General features: G+C 38.4%; 1 protein-coding gene across 2 annotated transcripts in view; it reads right to left on the bottom strand.

Annotated features, from left to right (window-relative positions):
- Window positions 1–244: 244 nt before the first annotated feature.
- Window positions 245–24,494, bottom strand: part of PTPN12 (protein tyrosine phosphatase non-receptor type 12) — a 70,547-nt gene continuing 46,297 nt past the window's right edge. The window contains exons 12-18 of one of the 2 annotated variants that reach the window (XM_066318720.1): window positions 16,630–16,715; window positions 8,232–9,196; window positions 5,217–5,294; window positions 3,799–3,881; window positions 2,778–2,808; window positions 2,147–2,263; window positions 245–1,549 (exon numbers count right to left, since the gene is read on the bottom strand). In XM_066318720.1, the coding sequence (XP_066174817.1) occupies window positions 1,488–1,549; window positions 2,147–2,263; window positions 2,778–2,808; window positions 3,799–3,881; window positions 5,217–5,294; window positions 8,232–9,196; window positions 16,630–16,715 (1,422 nt within the window). In that variant the 3' untranslated portion in view covers window positions 245–1,487. The remainder of the gene's footprint in view (window positions 1,550–2,146; window positions 2,264–2,777; window positions 2,809–3,798; window positions 3,882–5,216; window positions 5,295–8,231; window positions 9,197–16,629; window positions 16,716–24,494) is intronic. The other variant, XM_066318721.1, reaches the window with a different exon arrangement.

The following is a 24,494-nucleotide window of genomic DNA, read 5'->3' as shown; positions in this document are numbered from 1 at the left end:
GCTAAAGTTCAGATGAATATAGTTTCACTACCTAAAATGAACATTTTCTTCTAAACATTCTTCTTTGCTTCTCTGGCACTATTGCTACCCAGAACTATTAAAGTAGTTACTAAAAATAAGGTTCTGAGTGTCAGTGTTCTGTTCAAGTAGGAGATTTGTAATCTAAGCCAGACTGCCATCCTTCACTCTGTTACACTTTGCTTTTGGACACAGTTTTCTTTCCTAAAAGTAAAACCACCCAGAGTGAGATTTTTACTTTCTTTAATTTAAAGATCATATTACAGAAAAGTTTTAAGTAAGGAATCCTTATAAGGATTAACTCTTGACATAATATATTGCCAAGATACAGTGTAGCTGCAAGGGCTCCAGGTGAACCTTCATATAAGTTGCTTTCTTACATACACAGTCGCTGAACAACATAAATTGTATTCCCCATCTGTAAGAGAAGACAGTGGTATTGAAACAGTCCTTTTACCAGTGTGTTCTGGTTTTCCCAAATTAGAAACATGCCATATTAAAACTGTAAAATCCTACTATACAGAAAGGTGATAGAGATGAACTTCCTAAAGATTGCAACTGATGAAACATTAAAATGAAAACTAAGGAGTGTTGATTATGTAAAATGGTTTCTCTTTTACTGGCAGGTCAAATATACTAAGAAACATACAAATATTTTTGATAATCTAATTCCAGATGAATTCAAAACACTGAAGTAACATACACAGGCTAAGAGAATTCAATACTGTTCCAAGGCACTTACTGAATCTCCATGACTAGATGAAAACCAGAACAAATCAGGTCTGACAATTAAACAGTATATAATATAAAAATAACCTTTTGCTTACAATTTACAAAATGCATTACAATCTTTATCTCTGCTAACCTGCAATTCTGGCTGTGTGTGTCCAGCAATTTTTGTAAAAAACCCCAGAAACTATTTTCTAAAACTTCAGGGCAAATAACTTACAAATAAGGTACACAAAAATTTAGATCATGCAGAGATTTCTTACATCTTCTGTTAATATTTTATGATTGCAACTTTATCAAATTATATACTTACTTGCCCTGTACATATACAAAATAATGCATACATGGTAATCAAATGTTAGCAAAAAGTAGTCCATAAACACAATCTGTCAAAAGTATTACTATATTAACATATGTCTACAAGCAGCGTGTAACAGGGTTAAAAGACATTAAGGCAATAATACTTGAAGTTACAAAATAAATCATAGGTAATACTTTCTCCTAAGTGTAGTAAGGCAGGTAGATGGCCCAGCAAAAGGTTGTAATACTGGAATCCACTGTTGTGAACCATGTGTCAGGTTTGGCGTGGGATGCACTGCGAGAATGTACCATTGATAGTTAGATCTACTCTGCTCTGTGTTAGTCGCCCCCCAGGGAAGTGGAACTCTATTTCTCTAGGTCTCAGTGGCACTTGAGTTTTCCAGTATAATTTATGGATTGTGTGTCCATTGGTTCTGGGATCATGTCCATTCTGAGGGCGGCTCTCTTGGTCCTCTGGGCTTTGCACAGCGGTTACCAAAACCTAAGGAAAAGAAATGTATTTGATGCTTCTGCCTGCTGGGACAACACAGGCTCACAAAGGCTGGCAGCAGGCAGAAGATCACTAAAGCATGGCTTCAGCTCTTACAGAACAGATTTACTCTCAGGGCTAGAAAACAACTTTGTAATACAAGGAATTCGTAAGGCACTCTGGCCATAGGAAATACAAATATGATGAATTTGTATACCATTATAGTTCAGTACTTAAACCTCGCTGGAAATTACTTTTCAATAAATACAATATTACAGCCTTTGTTATTTTTTTCCTCCCTCTCTGCATACCTAAGCATACATAAGTTTTCAGGTATTATTTCTGGAAATTTTCAGTGCTTTACAAAAGTTATAACCCATTTGGCATATTCTGTATTTTATACACTTCAGGTTTTTTTCAAAGTGAAGAATTATTTAATCATTTATTCTGGGAAAACTCCTTCAGCACTGCTGATGAGACTAGCCAGACTGGGTTCTGCATCTCAGTGAGCTGGAGGCTGGCAGTAGTAGCAGCTACCCAAACCAGTACTGATAGTGAATCCCCTGTTTAAGTCATCTAGTGATTATATTTTGAAAGGATTGCAATTACCAATATCTGTTACTTCTGCAGGAAATTCTGGAACTTGACCTCTTGTATCAGTGGAACCAGAAAAAGAAATCTGAGGTAAAATGTCAGTTGGTGTTCTGTTGCTTCGTTCAGGACAATCTGGAAAACACAAACTCCTTACTGTAACATTCACTAAGTCACCACTGTGGCAATGCCACTTGTTATTACAGTCCAGAAAACAACTGGCAGCAAATATTTGCAAAAATAAAGCTTTGAAAGCAAATTTCTCATTTCCTAAAAGTGATACTTGAAAATTGGTTATGAAGTAGATGTTCAGTGACAGCAACATACTCCTGCTTTCGAAATCTGGATTATTATTTTGTATTAGTTTGTATGGATAGCTGAAATCCCACATAGCATCTATTTATAGCAAAAGCTCACAGTGCCATTTAATGCATCAACATAAAGGCATCTGTTCATGTTCTTTCTAAGCTAAAGGTGCTTAGGCATCATAAGTAACATAACTATAACAACAATTATATTTAGTATAATTTAAGTATATTTTACAATATACTTAGCTATCTTCAGAGTAAGCACCAAGTTCAGTCAAATTTGTATTCAGGAGGAAAAATGTATTTTGAAGAAAAACTAGAAAAGTTTTTCCACTACTTACCAGGTAGTATAGGTGAAGTTGTTTTCAAACCCTGTTAATGAGAGATACATAAAATAATTACACAAACCACTTCCAAAAAAACCTAAAAGAAAGTCAGAAATTTAACATAAGAAAATATCACCAAAACCATATAAGATTTATGGAAATCCTTACCTACCTCTAGGTTTTTGACTTGACTCAACATTGACAAAAGATGCTACAGTAGTTAATATGAGAATTAACTATTAGAACCTTAGCATTTAATAAAACGTCAGAAACATGACACTGCAACTTATTTGAAAATTTAGGTAGGTTAGTTCTCGCACTACATTTACAGTCCCTGAAAATTCACATCTATCTTTTCTGTCGTATTTTTAAGTGAGATATTAAGGGCACATGAAAAAAAAAAAAGTGACAAATGTAAAAAGGACTTATTTGCTTTTAAAGTTTGGCCAGCTGTTCATGTAGGCTGACTGTGAGCTGGATGAGTGAAAAGGGAAATCTGATGGGCAAAACTGGTTTGTTTAAAATAAATATGGACATAAAGGAAAATCATTTTCAGCCAATGAAACAGGTTGCCCATAAGAAATATCCATCTCTGGAGGTTTTCAAGATGCAGCTAGAAAAAGCTCTGGTTAGCCTGGGCTGAGGCCCTGCAGCAGGTTAAGACGAGAGACTGCAGTTCTCTTCCACTCTGAATTGGCCCAAGATCCACTGAGGGCAGACAGCAAGCTCCCTAAAAGCAGCATATTTCCACTCCTAAGGCCATAGTTTAACATGGATTTAGGATTACTCTTTTTAAAAGTATTGCTGACCTTCGACCTATTGAAAACCAGGTCATTTTTTTGGAAAGAAAACATGCTCTTCCACATCAGTTCAGCAGCTCAGGCAGAGGAAAAACTGGCCAGTTGTAGACGACCAACAGCTGCAACATCTCACAAGCACGTATTTTACTGTTCACAAGCACGTATTTTACTGTTTGCTGTAGCTCCCAACCAAAGCAGCAGTGACAGATGAGTACAGACTTGTCTGCTGCACTTACTGTGGAGGCTGTTTGCTCAGGCAGCTCCCGCAACACGCTCCACTCCGACTGTGCAATCAGAACAGGCTTCGGCAAGGGTGTGCCTAGGAAGAATTAAATAACTCAACATACTTGGGTTCTCCTCGTCACAAGGCATTAGTACACAGCATTAGAAATGTGCTCTAAGTATTTTTTTTCCTTAGATTAAATGCCTGTAAAAAACATGAAAATCTCTTTACATGAAAAGTGCTCCAGGAAAGGCAAAATGGCACAATGTAACTCAAAGCACAAGACTACAGTGCTTGCACTGTAGTGGTGGGTGGATATTTTGTTCCTTCGGGGGCACTTAATCAACAGGGGAATTGGCTTCTTTTTCAAGGACAATTTAGAACTTCTGTTATATCAGCTGGGCAGTAATAATATGTGTTTTTCAGATCTCCTAAGTAAACATACAAAGTCAGGACAGCCACACCTGTCCTTTACTGACACAGTGCAAAAAGACAAACAAAATGGAAGTGGTTTTAGTGATTCCAATACTGTAAAGAGATTTGTTTTTTAAAGAAAACAGCTTTGTTCCTTGTGTGGTTGCAGAAAGACAACAAGTCCATAACATCCAGAGAAAGGATCACTTTGACTCTGAACTACCTACACTTATGATGCTCAAAGAACACACTGACAAAACTTCAGCATTTTCATGGTGAAAATATCTAGATTAACTACTTGGTCCAAAATTTTTTGAGTTTCAAAATGACACTAAAAAAAGAAAAGTCTCAGTAAATAACTAAATCATTTTAGGTTTTCTGGAAGGTACCAAGCATCAATCTAATTTATCAGTGCATTTAAATTATTTTGTTTTGTATTCTGCCATTACTAGCTTTATGAATGAACTATGACAATAGATGCACATAATCTGTAAATGTCAGATTCTCTTGTAGTTACCCTTTTGACACAGTCAGAGAGTGAACTAATTAAACTTGACAAACTGGGCTTGTTCACTACATGCAGTGCAGAATGAAGTGTTGTTGTCTTTCCTTTGCCCAAGAAAGGGGAATAGATAAACACTGTTCATGTGTATACCCATTCCCTACCTGGGAGCAGTAGGAAATTAAGATAGCTGGGAAATTCCCTAACTGTACTGCATTTCTCCACTGTATCAACTCATTTCCATACCCTTCAGACTGAAAACCAGCTACACTAATATTGAAGTCTCTGATTACTTAAATATCATATAGCACCATATTTATTCAGAAAATGAAAAACAATTTCTCTGTGTTCAAGGATGTGTAAAAGTTAAACCTCAAAATAAGCTGCTGCACATGCTAGATTTCATTCCATTTTACAGCTTACTCCAACAGACTAAAAATCAGGGGTACCCAAATACAATACTGACAAGCTCTTCACATTTTATCTCCAATTATCACCAAATATGAAAAACTCACTCTGTTCACTTGCTAATACAAATGATTCTGGTGTTCTTTCTGGGAGCGGGGGAGAGGAATCTTCACTAGCATCAGCATCTAAATTAAACATGACATTTAGATAAGTTAAAACACATAGATTTTTCTCCTAGACTTTTAGAAGTTGATCTTTTCATATATGTGATAATCCTAAACTTAGTATAATATCTACAACAAAAGAAAAATTTGCTCCAAGTCTTATAAAACATTTTGGTTTACCACACTAACACTGTGGAGCAACTTTAACAACATTAATTTCACATTAAGGGCATAGGATCAGTTTGTGTCTTATGCAAGAAAGAAAACAAAAACACATTTTCAGCTTAAATAATATGGAGGAAAAACCCCTCAGTAATTCCAATGAATACTTCCTGTTCATTCTTTCAGGTCTCAGTTTTGCTCACCAAGTCCATGTTGAGGCCCACTGGCTCCCACACCACTGATACGGTTACACAGCTTAGTGCAAGGTTTACTAGGCAGGAGGGCAAGTAGGAGCCAGAGGAGATGGCTACTGTTGGTGCCAGTACCACATCCTGTCCCCAGTCTGTTCCCTCTCACCTCCCAGGAGTGTACTAACACAAGCTCCTCTGGCAACAAAAGCCCCTCTGTGATCTGCTATGAAATTTGGAGTAGTAATTAAAGGTTTAAAACAATTTAAAGTAGCTGTTGCCATAAGAAATCTATCTCATCTGACAACTGTAGTCTGCACAGGATTCAAAAATACAATGACATTTTAACTAATAAAGTCACGAAGCTTGAGCTGCCAGCATGGCCAGCTGCTGCAGGGCACACAATTCCACCAAGTTCTACAAGCCATCGTCTTCCAAGTGACTCCTGAGACCTGCTCCACCTCCAGTTTACAGCACAAGAACACCTTCATTATCAGAAAGGGCCTCTATAAAACTACCAAAGAAAGTCACCACGGATATGCACGAACTGAAAGTGAGTTTTTAGGGTTTTGTTTTGGTGTTGCTGTTTTATTGTGCTCTTTGTTTGTTTTTGCTTTTACCTCAGGGTAAAAGTTTACGTCTAGGTACAACTACTTTTCACTTCATTTGAATGAAAAAAAAGGATTTAACTGTGTGGTAAGATCATGCACACCAGAGTTATGGTTATGCAATTAGGGTGCTGCTAAGTTCACAGACAGGTTTCACTGGATTGCAGCCACATTCCCAGCTTCAGAACAGAAGAGTCCTGAGCCAGTATGAAAATGAGAAAGCTACTGTAAACAGGGTTTAGGATCACTGGTGCAAAGCAATCTAACCCTATATTCTGGAGTCCCAGAGGGATTACAAGACCTGCAACCAGAAAGTAAAATGGCAAGTGTTCACTATCATACAAACACCCTTATTAACAAAAGATAAATGATTAAAAAATTAATACTAGAATTTTAATCAATTCCTGTGAAATCATCAACATACCAGCAGCACAAGGGCTGTACTGTTATTTCAAGGTGTTTCTGATACACAGTTACATGAAACAAATTCTAGAGTGACATTTCTCCAATTCTTTACCATATTTATGACATATCACTTATTTTATTTGCATGTTCTTATAGCATCTACATAATGAGATGCACAGAGAGGTGATAATTACCAAAGAGTGACAAACAATGATTGCTCTGGGAAAGAAGAAAAAACTTCTAGCTAAAAGGAAAAATACAATAGCCTGCAAACCTATAAAACAAATCCAAGGAGAACTGCTTGCAAAATTGAAATGGCTATGACAAAAGGACTTCGTCAGCTCCACAGAGCATCTTTTAAGTCACAGTGTTAAAAATATATGTGCAAGTATTGTCCTGTGTTTACACAACGTCCCAAAATCTATAGATCTATAGATACAGTTCACAATATCTATACATCTATATCAAATCTACAGAAACAGGTTGTTTTTAAGGCTGCAAAACAGTTCACATTTCTGGATATAAGACTTTTGGTGAACATTCAGTTCACAAAGCCAGTATTTTCAATTCAGCGGGTTCTGCATCTTGCATCATACACCGACCCCCATTTCACTTCAGGAAGTCATGAAGTCTGTGCAGACTCCTGAGGTGAGGCCATCACTGTAAGCAGCTCCAAGCACAGGAGTCTGAGCTGGATCCAGAAGTTCATGTTCTTCCTTCAGCTCCACAGCCTTCCTTCTTGTTTTGTTGGGCTTTGCACAAGCAGTTACCAAGGCCTAATCTGTTCTTCCCAGCTCCGTCCTCCCTCTGTTCTAAGCGTGCCAGCCTGACTGAAATCTGCACCTGCATTATTTTGGGACCCTTTTGCCTTCAATAAATGATGTTCTAACCTGCAAACTTTTGCAAAAAAAAAAACCCTCAAAAAAAGTAGTAAAAGATAAAAAGCCACTAAATAAGTTTTGAAGTGCTAATAACACATAGCTTAGATTTTTAGATGAACAGCCATATTAATTTGTCACCCCCAGACATGTACAGAGAAAGGAAAACACAGCTAAATATTTACAATGCTATTAAAATGCAGAAGTCAAATCATGGGAAACTTCAAAGACCAACGCAGTGAATGAGGTTACAGCTACATTTTTAGGAACAGCACATCAACCAATAAGCATGAAATTGTTATGTATTTGCACAAGCCTGTTGAAAATGCTTTGACTAGTCAACCCCCAATTATTATAGACGCTTCCATGAAACTGGGCATAGAGAAAAAATAGGCACCAAATAATAACACAGAAACCTACAATTACATACAAACCTACAGGAAGGCATTATAAATAAAGCGTTAAACAAATGCTCACAATAAAGCTCACAGTACAGCTTTTGAAGCAGCTGATCATGGTCTGTAGTATCTTATACCAAAAATAGCTCACATGCAAGCTGAAAGCTGTCAGAAAAAGAGTCGTGCCCTCTCTGGAGCTGCCATACTGCACTGATTACATTTACCTCTAGAAAACTGCATTGCAAAGAAATTTATGTTGTCCAACTCTACAGCTGCAGCTAGATCAAGAGCAGCACTTCTGAACCTCAGTGAAACCTACCTTTGCCATCTTCAGAACATGTTACAGCTGTTAAGTCTTGCCTAGCAATAGACATTGGCAATACTTTTCTGGCAGAAATGTTTTCAGTATTAGTGGCAGCAGAGACTGTGGCACTTGCGGTTGACACATTGGACGCACTTTTGCTCATGGCTCTGTCAAAGTCCACCTCATCCGTGTCAGAATCATCTGCATGGAGAGGATTGGTAAAACAGAGGGGTGCTCGAACAGAAAGAGGAGTATGATCAACAGTACCACTGGAAGGATGTTCAGCTGGGGTGTTTGATACTAGAGACAGAGTTTGAACACCGTGACACAAGGTGTCTGAAGACAACTCCTCAGACACGGGCGTACGCAGTGCATTTTCAGGCCCATGTAGCGACCACGTGGCGTGTCCCTTCTCTGTCAGAGGCAGGCGATCTGGTCTGGGTGGGGTATCAGACACCTGCTGGCTCTGCAGACTTTCTGGTGAAGATATTAAGGCTGTGTTGGACTGTGGCACGCTGTATTCCATACATGAGTTTTGAGAAGCATCTACAAATGAATCCCCTGAAATCTGTTCCTGTGGCTTAAAGCTCTTATCAATTACACAGGATGACACAGGCTTAATTTTAATTGCATGTCCCCTGTTCAAAAGGGAGTTCCCATCAAAGCTTCGTGGTCCCTCCTGAAGAGGCACCTTCTTGATCTCAAAACTTAAGTTGCGCTCCAGCCTCCTCTCAGTGTGTTCGCCGGCTTCGTTCTTCCCTGAATGTTCTGTGGACTTATTATAATTCTCGTTGAGGTCTGTTGAATGCTCTGATGGAACCATGTGCAAAACTGGCTTTGGATGGTATCTGTCATTGTCCTGCCACACCGTAGTGACTGTTGGATAAGCTGATGGGGGAGATGGTGTTAGGATTGGTGGTACTGGCTGAGGCTCTGGAGGCTGCAAGATCTCTTCTTTAGCATCTCCTTCTACAAGGCAACTGCAAAACAAGAAAAAATTGTCTAAGTTTTCTGGATTTTGACAAGACTTTAGACATTTATCCATCTCCCACTGCAGCAATTAATGCTGTAATACCAATATCAAACTTCACACAGAGCTTCCATTGCACACACACAACGGTTACAGAATGTGACTAGTGGGGTAGGCAAGAATTAAGTCAACACACTCAAAATGTCTTTCAGAATATCACAAAGGCATTCATTCAGGCCACAACTAGTTCTCACTAATAGTTCAAAGATTGCTCACATCCTTTCCCAGAAGCATTATGCAAAGACATTGCAAGATAGGCCCTCTTGTGGCAGCATTTCACTACTTTTTTTTCTTAACTGAGAAATTTGACATATGGAATTCAAATTTCAATAAAGCAAGAAAAATTCTTTTAAAAATCCTTACAGCCCACTTAACGCTGAATATCTTCCTTCAATTTTTATTTTTTTGTACATGCCCAAGAAGATTGTATTTTTATGTTTGTGTATTTGATAGTCTCCACTTAGTCGCAAACCAAATTTAGCTGACTTGAGGTACATAAACATAAAAAATATTCCCAGTAGAATTTATTATCCAAATTACAGTGCAAATGAGCAAGACCACAGCACTTAGAACTGCCATTCATCTCAAGCTACTTAAAAGAAGTTCTTCAAGCATATGGTCAGATTAGATGCAGAGTAGTTGACTACAAACATTTAGTGCAACTGATGAAGGCATTTTTATAATTTCCATTCCTTTAAAAATCCAGGAGGGCCTGGACAAGCTCCAGAGGTGGGCCCATGAGAACATCATCGGGTCCAACAAGGCCAAGTGCCAGGTGCTGCCCTTGGGTTGGGGCAACCCCTGGCACCACACAGACTGGGGACTGAACAGACCAAGAGCAGCCCTGGGGAGAAGGACTTGGGGGTGCTGGTGGAGGAGAGGCTGGACATGACCCAGCAGTGTGCAGAAACCAACTCACCACAGTCAAAACCCAACCCTCTCCTGGGCTGCATCCAAAGCAGTGTGGCCAGCACATGGAAGGAGGGAATTCTACTCTGCCCCTATCCTCTGCTCTCATGAGACCTTCCAGCATAAGAAGGACCACACAATTGCACAAGAACTCTGCCTACAAGAGAAAGGCATCAGACAGGCTCTCGTTATTTGTCTGCATGCCACATAATGAGCAAAACCAAAGTATTACTTTGGCTCCCTTACTTCCAAACCTAAGAAGGACTCAGCAAGTGCAAATTCTTGAGACTATCATGACATATAGGAAAAAAAGAACCAAACAAAAGCCCAAGGACTGTCTCACAATGGAGTCTTGCAGAGAACTAAAAGCATACCTGACTTGAGACAGGCTATAGCATGTGTTTCATCCTTGTGACTGTGAGCACCAAGCTATAGCAGTATGGGTTACAGAACTAAAATCTTTATACAAGGGATTCCATACTACAGTGAACCATTTGCATTCTCCGTTTGTGAAAATCCGAACCCCCTGAAGTACTGCAAGCTTCCCAGCCTCCAAATTATGTCTTACAATTTCCCGTATCTTTGTATTTGGAAAACCCCAGATCCCCTTGCAGTTCTGGGTGATCTCTTCCATTCTCTGCCTGACTCCTGCTACAAAGAGTTGGGCCTCAAATTCCTTGTCTTCCTCTCCTCCCTGCACTTGTATATTGCTGTTCTTCTTTGCATTAAAACAGGAGAAACACAAAGCATATCACAGCAGTTTAACTGCAGTAATTTGGGAACTCTTGCCTCTAGATGTTGTTGAAAACTGAATACACTTGAGAATAAATTGTTTCCCTGAATTAGTAAAGATAAGACAGGAAGGTAGGAAGGGGCATAAGTCTTGCTCCAATTTAATACACGCTAAGGACAAGAGCTTTCCCTCCTCTTGGATTTCTCTCCTCTGTTCCAAATGGGGAGGGGAACAGCGAGGGCACTTTCACAAATGTTTACATGCCCCTTTTTACCAGCAGTGATGCTCATCAGTAATCTCCACTAAATCCTCCTGCTGAAAATCATGATTTTCTCTTATTGACCTGATTTTCCTGACCCAGAGTTATTTGCAATCAGCAAAACAAATTTCTTATCTAGTACAGACCTAATATTAAGCATTACAATTACCTAAAGGAGGAAATTAGCATTAAATGGATAATAGATAGCATTAGATAGATAAAACAAGGTTATAGGTCCACAATACCAGTCAAAATTCATTAAGTTCTTCACCAATTACTGTTCCATAAAATCACTCTACCCTTTGATGCACTGGTAAACAGAGCCTCACGTGTATTCAAACAAGTTCCCTCAGACATCTCCATAGATGATGATACAGGAAATGCTGCACAAATCAGCAGCCCAAAAGTTGATTTTAAACAGCTTCCTCCTACACATCTCAACAGAGCTACTACAATGTTCCTCATTACATTTGAAGTTAAATGTCACTCATTCATTCTTAAATGAAATCTTACAGTGAAGAAATGAGAAATTATTTGCCAAAATCATTCTTTGCCTTATTAATGTTGAAGGATATCTGTCATCAGGAACTAAGACACCCAAATAGCACTCTTATGTATTTTTTCTCTTTAAATTAGGAAATAGATCCCAACAGGTAACATTTTTTCCATTTTACTGACATTTTTAATATTACTGTTTCACATATTCAGCATTGCAAATGATATTTCTGTTCTGTATTCACACAGCAGAAATATTGGGATATGAGCATATACAGAAGATCCATTTGGCAGTAGTTTTTTCTAAAAGTCTTGTGTATCTTAGGCATTTTGGGCTGCTGCAAAATGCAGTCTTTGGACATGTCCTTCAACAGCTGTGCTCCAGAGACATTTCTGCCCCCAGAGGCAGAAAATTATCTGAAAATGAACTACTAACACTGTTAAAAACAACAGGAGACAGCAGGACCAGATTGATTTAAAATATCAGGAAACTAACAGAAACCTCATGAAAGAGGATATGGAGACAGAAAAGAGTCAGTGAACCAAAGAAAGCCAGGCCATTCAAAAGTAAGAGAAGGAAGCTTCCCTGTATTATACCTTTAAATAAACACATATGGTTGCAAATTCTCACTGTGTGATAAGAAAAATAGAAAGCTTTGTCAGGACTCAGCCTTCAAGTGCCTCTTCAGACACAACTGCTCCTGATTATCTTGGAATGCCACTACCTCGGGCACTTCCTCATTTACAGCTGGATGTGGAATTTCCCTGGGTGCTTGAGGCAGCTTTTCCATACACCTTTACTGTCACACGAGCCTGAGCAGCTGATGCAGTGCCCTAGTGCCAGTGGCTTCTCAGGTGTCAGGTAAACCATGAATTAGGCAATAACAACTTTCTAAAATTATTGGTCATAGTAACAATTACACACAATTTGTCAAAAGTACTATAATTGGCCAAAAAAACCACAAGCCTTCCCACAGCTTTCAACCAAAAAGGTATACATGAAAAAAGCCATTTATTGCTTTCTCTGCAATATATTATAAATTTTTAGAATATTTTAAAATATAATCCATTCTACTCCTAATGGAAAAGAGCTGTATTACTAAAACTGTGCACAGTGGGTTCAGATTTAAATGAAACTTGGCCGGTGTTCAAAAGAAAAAAGCCTTAAGTAATCCATGGTTATTCTATGGAGCATACTGTAGGGTGTTTCAAATAAAAGAGAGTGATGCCAAGGTCATGGAATGCAGCTGCTATGAATAACCAAAAATAGATACCAAGCTCTACATCCTCCCTCATAATTAAAATAGGAAAGTTAACCTCAACATAAGCAGGCTGAAGCTAGACAACCATATTATTCTCCTTTAGCATTAAATCACTGCCATCTACACGACAGAAAAGCTGCAGTCCAGTGAGTGAAACTGTTGCAAATGTACTAACAATAATTTATATAAAAGTACAATAAATTAATAAAAATAACCGGCTGGTGAATTTATTTCAAAATTTACTTACTGAGGCTTTTTGGGTTTTTTTAATTGTGGCATACAAATTAGGGACAGTTAACTAAGATGGAACACCCATTGATGAGTTTTATTTTAGCTTTGCAGGAGATAGAAAGAGATGGTTTGCAGGGCTTGAAATGAAACAGAATAACACATAACCCTGGAAATGTATTTACTATCATTAGACTGAAGTCCAAACAGAATCTGATGAGAAGTTAAACTGCCACAGTATTTCACCTTTTCTCCTTCAGACAGCTGCACATAGCTCTTCATTACATTGCATACAAAAAAGCTGTTAAAGCATCTTTGCTTTTTATGAGTTTATTCTAAGTTTACGCTTTGATTTCAAACTGTATTTGAACTTGAAAATAAAGAACTTTTTGTAACCAAAATAAAGCCTGAATAAAGCAAACCATCTCTTTCCCAAATACTTCAGAATCAACTATTGAGCACACAAATATTTCAAGGACTAATACTTAAAGGTATTAATGTGCTCCCTCTAAATTCTGATACATCAGTCATGTAAAATCAAGCACAGTCCTAAACGTTAAATGTAAAACTTAAGGTTTTTTGCAGTCTTATATCTAACAAAGTTAAACCTTACTTATGCCCTCTTCTTAACCTGAACATAATTAAAACATATCTAATGAAGACTTTCCATCCCCTCAAGTCCTCTAAAGAAAGGTGACTTTCACAAGAAGTGACCATCAACTGCCAAGCCAAGCAATTTCTAGGATAAGGTGCTGATGTGTGCACTAATGAGTTGTTCTTGTTTACCTCTGTAATAATCAAGGAGTAATATTAGAATTTTTTTATGTTGACAAAATGGAGAGAGACATTAAGCTAAATGACTACACTCATATTGTACAGCAAGTTCAATTACATTAAGAGCATTACAAGGTGATAAAAGATTGGAAGGAATACAATTCCAAAAGCTCAGCCAAACAAGTACAGCTAGATGCTTCATGGCAACCTAAATAAAGAAAATACCAATTTAATATCAATATAATAACAATATCATAAAGATATATTTTCAACTGCCAAGAAGACATAAAAGCAGCCTAATAAGAATCACTCCTTCCTCAAAACATGCCCAGGCCAAACCAAGTACTAAAAGGATTAATTATACCTCTCTGAGTAAGCTTCCTACCTTATATGATAAAAGTTTTTAGTGACATCTCATCCTTAGCACAGACATGAGAGTTGACATGACATTAGCTGCACTTTCAGGAGAAGAGATCCTAAAGTCTAAAGAAGATACTGAGCTGATTTCAAGACAATATTACAAACAGAACAAGAGTGAGAAAGCCTCTTCAGAAACCTCACAGAAAAATTCTGCCATGTCCTGAGTGGTGAGCCAGTGGAAAGGGCTGCAGAGATGTCACCATCTCACCCAGCAGACACGGGGCTGTCAGAAAACAACTAACAGGTATCACAGACTTTACTGTCTAAGCAAACATGGCTTAGCCCAGTAAAAACATGGAAAACAAATATCCTGAGGCAAGAAAAAACCTCCAACTTGTCTCCTGCTCACTCAGGATCATCTCAGGCAAGTTCACCTGAAACCAAGCTGGCCCAAAGTACTCTGCACTATCAGTCCCTACAGCCCTTTTTGCTTTAGAAAACAAAGCAAATGTTAAACCTTCTCTTAAAAAGGTGCAGCTTGCTTTACTAAATACACATTATAAAGCCATTTATAACACAGATTATAAAGAATGTAAAAACTTTATTCCTTTGCAAAAATAGTAGCTTTAGCAACTTGCTTGTAACTTCTTCAGAGACAGTGCATGTAAAATTCAAGTACACATCTGGCTGGCAACCTAAAAATGTTTCTTTGTGCATATGGGGATTAAATTAGTATGTTTCACTGATTCTGCTGTCCCATCCTCCCCAGGAAAAGGATGTTAATCTATGCCAAAACATCCACAATACAAAAAACCTGGCTTTATGTCCTGACTGAATCAGGCTGTAGAATTGAAATAATTACCCCCCACATCAAGAAAAACAACATGCTCATTAGTGGGTATTTTGAGCAGATGTGACTAATAGCAAATAAAGTCTTTCCTCAGAAGCACCTTCCAAGAGGAGTTTAATTAATTGTTTTTCAAAAATGATCTCCCTTTTAGAAAGACAAGAGCTTTGCTAAAAGCTTCCATTTATTCACCTCTAAGAAACCAATCTGCCTGCCCCTGCTGGCAGATGGGGAAGTATGATTTTATGAAAACAGGCCCAAAAAAACCCCAGGCTTTAAGGAGAGATTAAAAGATTGTAACTTAATGCAGCAAGTAAAGAACAATGCAGTGCAGATAAGACAGATGTGTGCTTAAACATGAACTACATGAACTATACATATGTTAATATTACATGAATATATAAAAATTGTACAGGCTAAGGTACACCGAGGATTTTTTCAGAGAACACTAAGAAATCTTCTATAGGACAGAAATCATATTCCTAAGCTCAGTGATGAAGTTTCAAGAGCTTGGAACTCGTCATGAGCATGGGTTATCTGACTCCTCTGTCATCCTCTACAGATGATTACCTGTCATTAATTACACAATTGAATACAATCACATTACCATCAATCCAAACAAGGTAAAAAAAATATATTGCCTACATAGCACCAACCATGTAATTTGTTTGTAAAAAGCCCCAACCTACTTCCATCTCTTTCTTTATTTTAAAGGAATTACACTTTACTTATGCCTAAACGTTATGCACGAATATCAACTGGCTGCTGATTACTTACATCATGGGACAACTTGAGGAAATCCAAGTGCTCACCTTGTATTTAACTACAGGCAATGTAACACAGGCAAGATCACCTGCCAAAGGTCTCTACAAGCTCTCTGCAAAGCAGCTGGGGGAATTGGACCCCTAGTTCAGGAGAGCTGCTTCTTCAGCTTTCTTAACACTTGGGATGGGTACCCATTTTAGGCTGATGAATCTATTGGTTCAGATTTATTTTGGCTTTTGTAGAGCTAGGTCTAGGCATTTTAAGAGCTAGAGAAGATTTTCCTCTGCTGAATGAAAGGACTTGTGAGACCAATTCTTCTCAAAAATAACAGTATTTGGTTGCCATACTCTAGTCAAAAACAGTACCTATCTGAGATTTTTCTGGAATAAATGGGTATGTTTCATTATGGTTTTGTCTCAAAAAATGAGGGTTCAGTCAGTATTTGAGGCTACTTTATGTTTGTTTTGCTACCATGACCTAGCAGAATTAAAGTACAAATAGATATAACACATCTGACTAGTAAATTTGTCTCCTCACAGACAATAATTGCAAAGTTGGTATATTTAAACACAGACTTCCCAAAGATATCATAGCTTATATTTAGTGTCAATTACAAGACTTCTATTTGCATTATGTATATTTCCATTTATAAACACAACATGTTCATCTTAAGTCTTTATAGTATCAGTAGCTTTATTCTACTTTTTATTCATCTTTTAGCTTAAAATAGCATAGGAACACAGTTAATTACCTGCGGGTCCGTGGAGGCTTTGGTGGAGGAGAATCCTGTTTCTCAGCATCTGAAGAACTGACAGCATTTTCTGTATTATTTTCATCCTGATTAAAAGAAAAAAGGGTATTTTTACTCATGGCTGTAAAGCTGATACACATAATATTTGACCTCTGAGGTCCAAAGATCTGTAATGACACTTGGCAGTAATATATAACAATATGACTCATTTTTTGCTATAATACAGAGATCACTTTGAAAACTCTACTGTAAACGCACAAAATTATTTTTTATCTTGTGCATCCAACTTCAGATTTTTCTGACTGAAGATTCTGGTCTGTTCACCATTGAAAATCCACTAGAGAAAATATTCAAGCTGATCTTTCTTCAGTAGTAAGCAAGCTCTTGTACACCCTCCCAATTATTCTTGCTGAATAATTAAATGAATAATTGGATAATAAAGCATTTATTTTCCAGTCAGTCTAATTATTTTCACTTGTACAATCACTTCAGTGAAGATAAGAATAATCTACAGTGTTGTAAGAAAATGAGAATAATCTTGCCACTTTGTCTCCTAATGCATTGATCTAAACCACTTTGAAATAATCTCCCACTTGCATGCAAGGAAGTTTAATTTACTCAGTAAAGCATGAAGACTTGAATTTCCCTTTAGGACCATAAATATAAAACACATATATGCATGTATTTATAAATCCATACACACTTACATATATATATACATGTAAAATACTGTGGTGGGTTAACCCTGGCAGGCAGCTAAGCCCCAGAGAGCCACTCTCTCATTTCTCCTCTCCACCCCTGGTGGGGAAAGAGGAACAGCAAGAAAACTCGTGGGTCAAGACAAAATTGTTTAGCAGGCAAAGGAGAAGTGGGAGAAGATAAAAAGTCAAACAAGCAATGCAAAAGCAATCATTCATAACCTTCCACAGGTGGGCCTTTGCCAGTTCCTGACTGTGCAAACATTGTTCAGCAATAGCTGCAGCATTGGCTACAACCAGCCATCAGCACACTTTTCACCACAGATCTAAAACACAGCACCCCAAGAGTCACTATCAACACTGTTCCAACCCAGCCACTAAGCAAAAAGAAAGAAAAAAAACATATATGATTAAAAACCAGAACACACAAGAGTTTAAAGCTGACACACCATTTCCAAACATGTGCCACAGACAAAGACCCAAAAAAACCAAGGAGGACCTCCTTGCTTTTAAGTGTTAACTTTAATACTCGTTTTACCTAATGGCTTTTCTTGTAGGAGCTCTCTTTTGAAAAGCAATCTTAAAAAAGAACAACAAATATCCCAAACTGGTGTAACACATTTCAAAGCACAATACCACATTCAGGCAATAGGGTCTGCTATCTGCCAGCCTACCTGCTGAGACTGGTGATACAGACTGACCTTCTTCAGTCTTACAGAACAAAAGGGAACTCCCTGTTAAACTTCTGCTTCAGATATGATAGTTCCATTTGAATTCAGTGAGCAATTTTTGCTTTGGAAGAGAAACTGCATGTTGCCTCAACAGTTAATTAACTTCACCTAAATTTAGATTAGTTAGTTCTGTGGGTTTCTTTTCTATTACTTGCCTTAAAAGTTACCATACTGCTGTTGGCTACTGTAAGAGTCTATTATCAAATTCTATTCCTCAGTGTACTAAGTGGAGCTTTACCTGTGAAGAAAAAAACTAACTATTTTGATCTTTCTTACTGGCTTTCCCTAACTGCCCCCATTAACTTGCTGTCAAATATAATACTGCACAAGGACTCCAGCAGAAATACCCTATTGTTCCTTAATGAATGGATTGTGTTAGCCCTTTCAGGGGAATTGCACAGGGAGTTCATTGTCCTGTTGACCACTAGCTGTAACTATCAGGGGTTTTTTGGAGTAAGATTCAATTAGCAGATAAAAGCCACTCACATTAAAATGAACACAACTGAAGCTCCCACTGCAGTCAATCAAAGTTGTTTGGTTTTCACAGAATCATAGAACAGTTTGTGTAGGAAGGGACCTTCAAAGGCCATTTAATCCACACCTCCCTGCAATGAGCAGAGACATCTTTAAAAAGATCTAGTTACTCAGAGCCCTGTTCAAACTGGCCTTGGCTGTTGTCAGGAATGCCAGGATGGGGCATCTACAGCCTCTTGGGGCAACTTGTTCCAGTGTTTCATCACTCTCATAATAAAACATTTCTTCTTTCCATCTAGTCTGAATATCTTTGAATTTAAAACGATTACACTTTGTCCTACTGCAACAAACCCTGCTAAAAAGTGTGTCCTCATCTTCCTTAGAAGCTTCCTTGAGGTACTGCAAGGCCACAATAAAGTCTCCCTGGAGCCTTCTTACCTCCAGGCTGAACAACCATAACTCTCTGAGTCTGCCTTCTTAGGAGACCTGTTCATCCCTCTGTTCATCCTTGTGTCCCTCCTCTGGACTCCAGCTGCTCCTTCCTGTGCTGGAGACCCCAGTGCTGGATGCAGTGCCCAAGGTGGGGTCTCACAGGCATGGAGTAGAGGGGCAGAAATCACCTCCCTGTTTGCATCCAGATTTGGGGTCCCCAGCACCAGAAACATCCAACCCCTCTTACCAGCTCCTCTCAAAAAAGCAATTTCCTACTTTTTGACATCAAGTAATGAGTGACCACACAGATCATTATGCTTTTAACAAATATGGGCATTAATTTTATTGCCTCATTCAGGCAGGGGACCATGCTGAAGCTTGGTGCCAAAGATGCTGAGGCTCCCAGTATTCAACAATAAACTCCATTTCCTGCTCAATGGTTGTGTCATGTTCCTCCCCACTTCCCTCAGTTGTGCAATGCAAACTCTGAATCCCTCCCTTATGTATTTGTTCCTATGGATAGCACTAAGTGCATTTGTATTGTACAAAAAAGGCTCCCCTTACTCATAAATACGAACAACCAAAGCTAGAAATGAATGCATCCTAAACAACTGCATCCTGAGAAGAGAGCAGGCTGCTGGCCTTGCCTCAGCACATCCCAGTTTCACAAGGCAGAAAGATACCAGAAAGAGAGAGACTCCACAGGAGTTCCTCCCCCTCACCATCAACCTCTCCATCCTACAACAGATTGGAAAAGTCTCCCAGTTCAGTTCCACTAGCACAGAAGTTTTCAGGAGCACATTTCTTATTTATGCACTCAGTTTTCTAAAGGGTATTGGCAAGGGAAAGGGTGTGCCTGTTGGCTCTAGACTAACTTGTCCAGAAAACAAACCAGCAGCTGCATCCCTGTCCTTCTATGTTTGTAAAGTGAAGTGTTTGTGAACAGAATGTTTCCTGAGATATGCTTTTCTCACAGGCGGAAGAAAAAGCTTATTAAAGAAGCTAACATATGGCAAAGCTTTTTAAAACTCCATGTATACTGTAAGAAGCCATTTCTAGTTAAGACAGGCAGAAGTAGCTGAAAAAGCACTGCCATTTTTGCTACTGGTAATAAAATGTATGCATAAGCCTCAGAAAAATGTGTATGAAGTCAAATGTCCAAGGCACATAGACAACCACAGTTTACAAAAGCAATTCCTTGAAAAAATAATTTAAACCCCCAGACAAACAAAACCCAAGAAGAAAACCTGCACACACAAAATGGTACTTTCAAATTTAACACCAGAAAAGCCAGTGGTTGCTCCAATTTTGTACACAGGGAAGACTTTGGGCAGAGAGGTGTTCAAAACTTTCACTAGCGCATCAGGTTAAACTGCAGATGCATTAACTATTTTAGTTACATTGAATGAGGAGCAAAAATGATTAGAGGAATTACTGTCACCAAAAAAAGAGGTACTTTGCTACTTTCCTTAATTAGCTCAGTGGATTGATGTTTCTGTGAAGTCTTTGCTTACTTTTAGAGAAGTCATTCCCTGTCACTATTTCTCAGTTCTGTGTTACAAGAAATAGGGAATAACCAGCGTTTTGAGTATTTACCACCCTTGAGTGACACCAACTCACAGATTTCCCTGTCATATATCAAACTAAGCGAATAGGCAAACATGCAGAAAAACCAGCACAGAGCAGAAAGGAGGAAGCTCAGCTCTGAAAGTGAATAGGAGGTATCTCACTGCATCTGTTGAGAAGAGCAGATGGTGGTATTAAAAAAAAACCTTCCACAGCCTTCCTAAGCACAGCTTATCGACATCAGTCAACACTCCCTTGCTTCTCTAGACAGATGTTGCATTCTCGGGCAGAGCACAATTTTCCAAAGTACGAGCTTAGACAAAGCAGGACAACACATATAGCTCCAAGGGGTCATCATAGGGAATAATGTTTTAAAAATGGATTAACAAATGGGCAATTCACTAAGTGTTCAGTGTAGCACCCTGCTTTCTCAGAAGAAAACTACCCTACTGTGGCAGACTTCTCACTGCAACCTGCATTAACAAAAGTACAGGATCTTTTCCCAACCTTGATGCAACATTGCAGCAAATGCTCAACAGTTCAAGAGTTCCCTTGGAGCTGCTCCCCTGAGGGAGCAGCTACTGAGATCAAGTGAAACTGCTCATAATTAGGAATTTCTAGGTATTCTGTTAGACAGCACATATATAGATGTGTGTGTACCTACCTATAATAGACTGCATTAACAAATGACCAGCCCATAAACTCACTTTGTGTAGATTGCCCCATGTCCACAAAATGCAGAGTGACTTATGTTCCTGGAGTAATGCAGAGAAACAAGGAATTCTCATGGCATATACAATGTCTGAATCCAGCTTGCTAAGGTAACCCAAACTATGCTATCACCTCCCAAGGGGAGTCTTTCCCCCACCTGCTTCCTCCACTGGCTCAATCACCAAAGAGTGCTGTCACTAACTGCAAACAAATACAGGATCATAGTCTTAGACTGTGATTTCACACACATTGCCTACAATTCAAACCCTTTTGCCTAGGAATTGCAACGTATCATTTTATTTTGGAAGTCACAGTGGAAATATTTAATATCATTCAGAAGCTTTCTGTACTGGTAAAATACTGGCAAATTTACTGCAAAGACTCCTCCAGAAGTAATCTCATGTTTTCCCTTAAAAGGAACTGAGGCATTCCTTTTGCCCTTTTCATAAAGCAGCATGGGAATCACTAAGCATCAGTAGATAAAAAGAGAAATACTTCAGATGGAAATGATACACTCAAGTGACTCAGATTAAACAAAACATTCCAACAGAGGCAAAGAGACAAATGTCTCTGAAGAAATACATGATTTTTGAGAATGCCGTGATAACAAGAAATATCCTTCCAAGCTGCCAAACAGCAAAGAGAATATGAACAGCAGTCTTTTTCGCTTACAGTTTCTAAGCCATTAATGTTTCAAGTAACAAAATTCTTACAGCAGCTGATTCCTCCATGACTTCTAAGAGTGCAGTCAACCACATCAGCAGAGCTCTGTCGCTTTTACAGCACAAAATGCAAGGGACACTGGAGAGCACTAGCACTGCCAGATTTTGGAGAAAGTGTTTATGAACACAAGCTTCTACTTGTGGATAAGGACAAAACAAGGACTTGCAGTACTGTAACATGCTTGGTACTGTCAAGAGAAAAAATTCAGTAAGAAACATTTTTGAATTAAGAGTGAGCTTGGTTGTTTGTCTTTTAAACAATTTTCTTTTTCTGATTTCCAAACAGAACATCCAGCTTGATTAAATTCCATATGATTCAGACTTTCCAAGACAGCTACAGTTCACTTCAGCTCATGAAGAACCTTCTCACATAACTCATAAAATATTTTACTGATATAAATCTGACTGATACCTTATCAGATGACTGAGACTAATGATCTCACATTTCAAAGCTTCCAAACACAACACCAAGTGTAATATTTTCACAGCAGTACTAACAAAGTCAGTGATGGTGAGAAGCACAGCTATTGACTTGAAATACATGACAATATGATCAAGAATTTTAGTGGGAAGGGCATCAGTCCAAGACTCTGTTCCAATTTAATTGTTTGGTAACTTGAAAGTACTACTGAGTGGGGGAGGAGAATAATTCTGATTATCAAATTTAGCATCTGAATTCTTCTCTTATCACAAAAAAAAGCCTCCTGAGCAGCAATTCTTTACCCTGAAATTTGGCTGCTGTAAGGTACTATTGAAAGTATTGGTATCTGAGCAGAGCTTTCCTTATTTCATTTCATTTAAATACTTCGTGTTATGTTAAACATTTGTAGTTCTACACACTCACAATAGGTATAACAATATGGTAAGAATATACATTTACTACATTAAAGCACACCATATATTTTCTACATGGTTTCAAATGCATCAAATCCTAATGGAAATTCTAACTCTGTCATAAGTTTACTTTCAAACACTGCAGGACTTGCTGCTTTTTACAGCATTGTTTCCAGCAGGGCAATGCTGGCAAGTTCACAGGAACACACGTTTGGAATTGTGTCTGAGCTACTTCCCCATGAATACTGGCCCTCCCTGCCAATCAGATTAACCTTTTACTGGGATGTTACTGGTGAGCCCTGCACACAGAGCCTCTGGAACCCAACCCATTCCAAACACTGCTTGAAATGAGAACAGCAACAGGAAAACAAAACCTTGAAACCAACCCTACAGACCACTCCAGCTCTTCACAGTATTAGTAAAAGAGAAAAAGTGACACATTTGCTCTTCAGCCCAGTAGCATCTCCTACTTAACTAATAGTAATATATCCAAAGTAGCACATGAATTTTACTTGGAATTGTTTTCATGGGACATGATTAAAACATTCACATATTGAAGATTTCATAGTTGCTGTAGCATTTACAGGCAGAGTAACATATACGAAGGAGCCTTAGAATATTATATTGTATTTAATAAAGTTACTTGAAAACTTCCTGCCTCAGAATTAGTTTTTTAACCAAGATACATCCCAGAATGCTTGTTTGTTTCTTAAAAGAAAGCAAACTAGAATATTTCTGGGGAAAATCAGACATTATATACAATAGACTCTACATAATACCCCTGGAGGTAAAAAAGGAGCTTTGCCAGAATATCAAAGTGATGTCTCAAGTGAGCTTCAAAGTTTTGAGAATCAGGTTAGAACTACAAGAAAATATTTAACTAGATATGTGAGGTTTCCCTTATAAATCCAGAACAGAAGCAAAGCCTATACCAGTTAATTCCTTGAAAGCAAATTTTCTAACAAATGGACAGTAGCAAATTTAAGTACCAAACTTTTAGATACAGAAGTTCTTCACCCACGAGACTTTTTTTCCCTTCAACCTTTCTGCAGAATTATTCAAGTAACAGTAGGAAGAAGCATCATTTCCCAAAACCAAAAAGACTATGCCTAGTCAGACAGATTTACTTTGCCTGCTTCCTGCAGTGACCAAAAGGGAACTTCCAGGGAAGAATCAGATGGGAGCAGGCATACATGGATCCTTCCCTAGAATGTTTTCCAACAGATTGCAACTCTGGAATTTCATAGGTCAGAAGTTAGTGAAACCCATGGAAGAATATTCCAAGACTGTGAAATATTCACCACAAAGATGCAGGCTTTAGCTGCATGGAGCTCTGCAGTTTCATGTGGCATTTTTTATAAAAATGACACTTTTTTACTAAGTCTTTCAGGTCTCACTGGTATTCCTTAGAAAAAGTTAATAATAGCTTTCTGTTGTTACCCAGCCTGTGCTGTATCTAACCTCAGCCACTTTTCCTCCACCTCAGTCTGGCTGTCCTTTAGATTTACCTTTCCACCACCTTTGATCCTTGTCCAGTTATTTAATGTTCAAATTCTGTAACATGTTTTTGAGATAAGCAGACTTGATATGCAGTCAGCAGTCAAACTGCGAGGTACCCACACAAGGACATTACATTCTCTGCTCTTACCAGTCTCCAAGAAACTGCTAAAATTCCATTTCCTTTACAACTTGTTGAT

Source organism: Sylvia atricapilla, chromosome 5, assembly GCF_009819655.1.
Source record: "Sylvia atricapilla isolate bSylAtr1 chromosome 5, bSylAtr1.pri, whole genome shotgun sequence".
Taxonomy (NCBI): domain Eukaryota; kingdom Metazoa; phylum Chordata; class Aves; order Passeriformes; family Sylviidae; genus Sylvia; species Sylvia atricapilla.
Note: the sequence above shows the minus strand (reverse complement) of the source record. Positions and strands in the feature narration are given on the sequence as shown.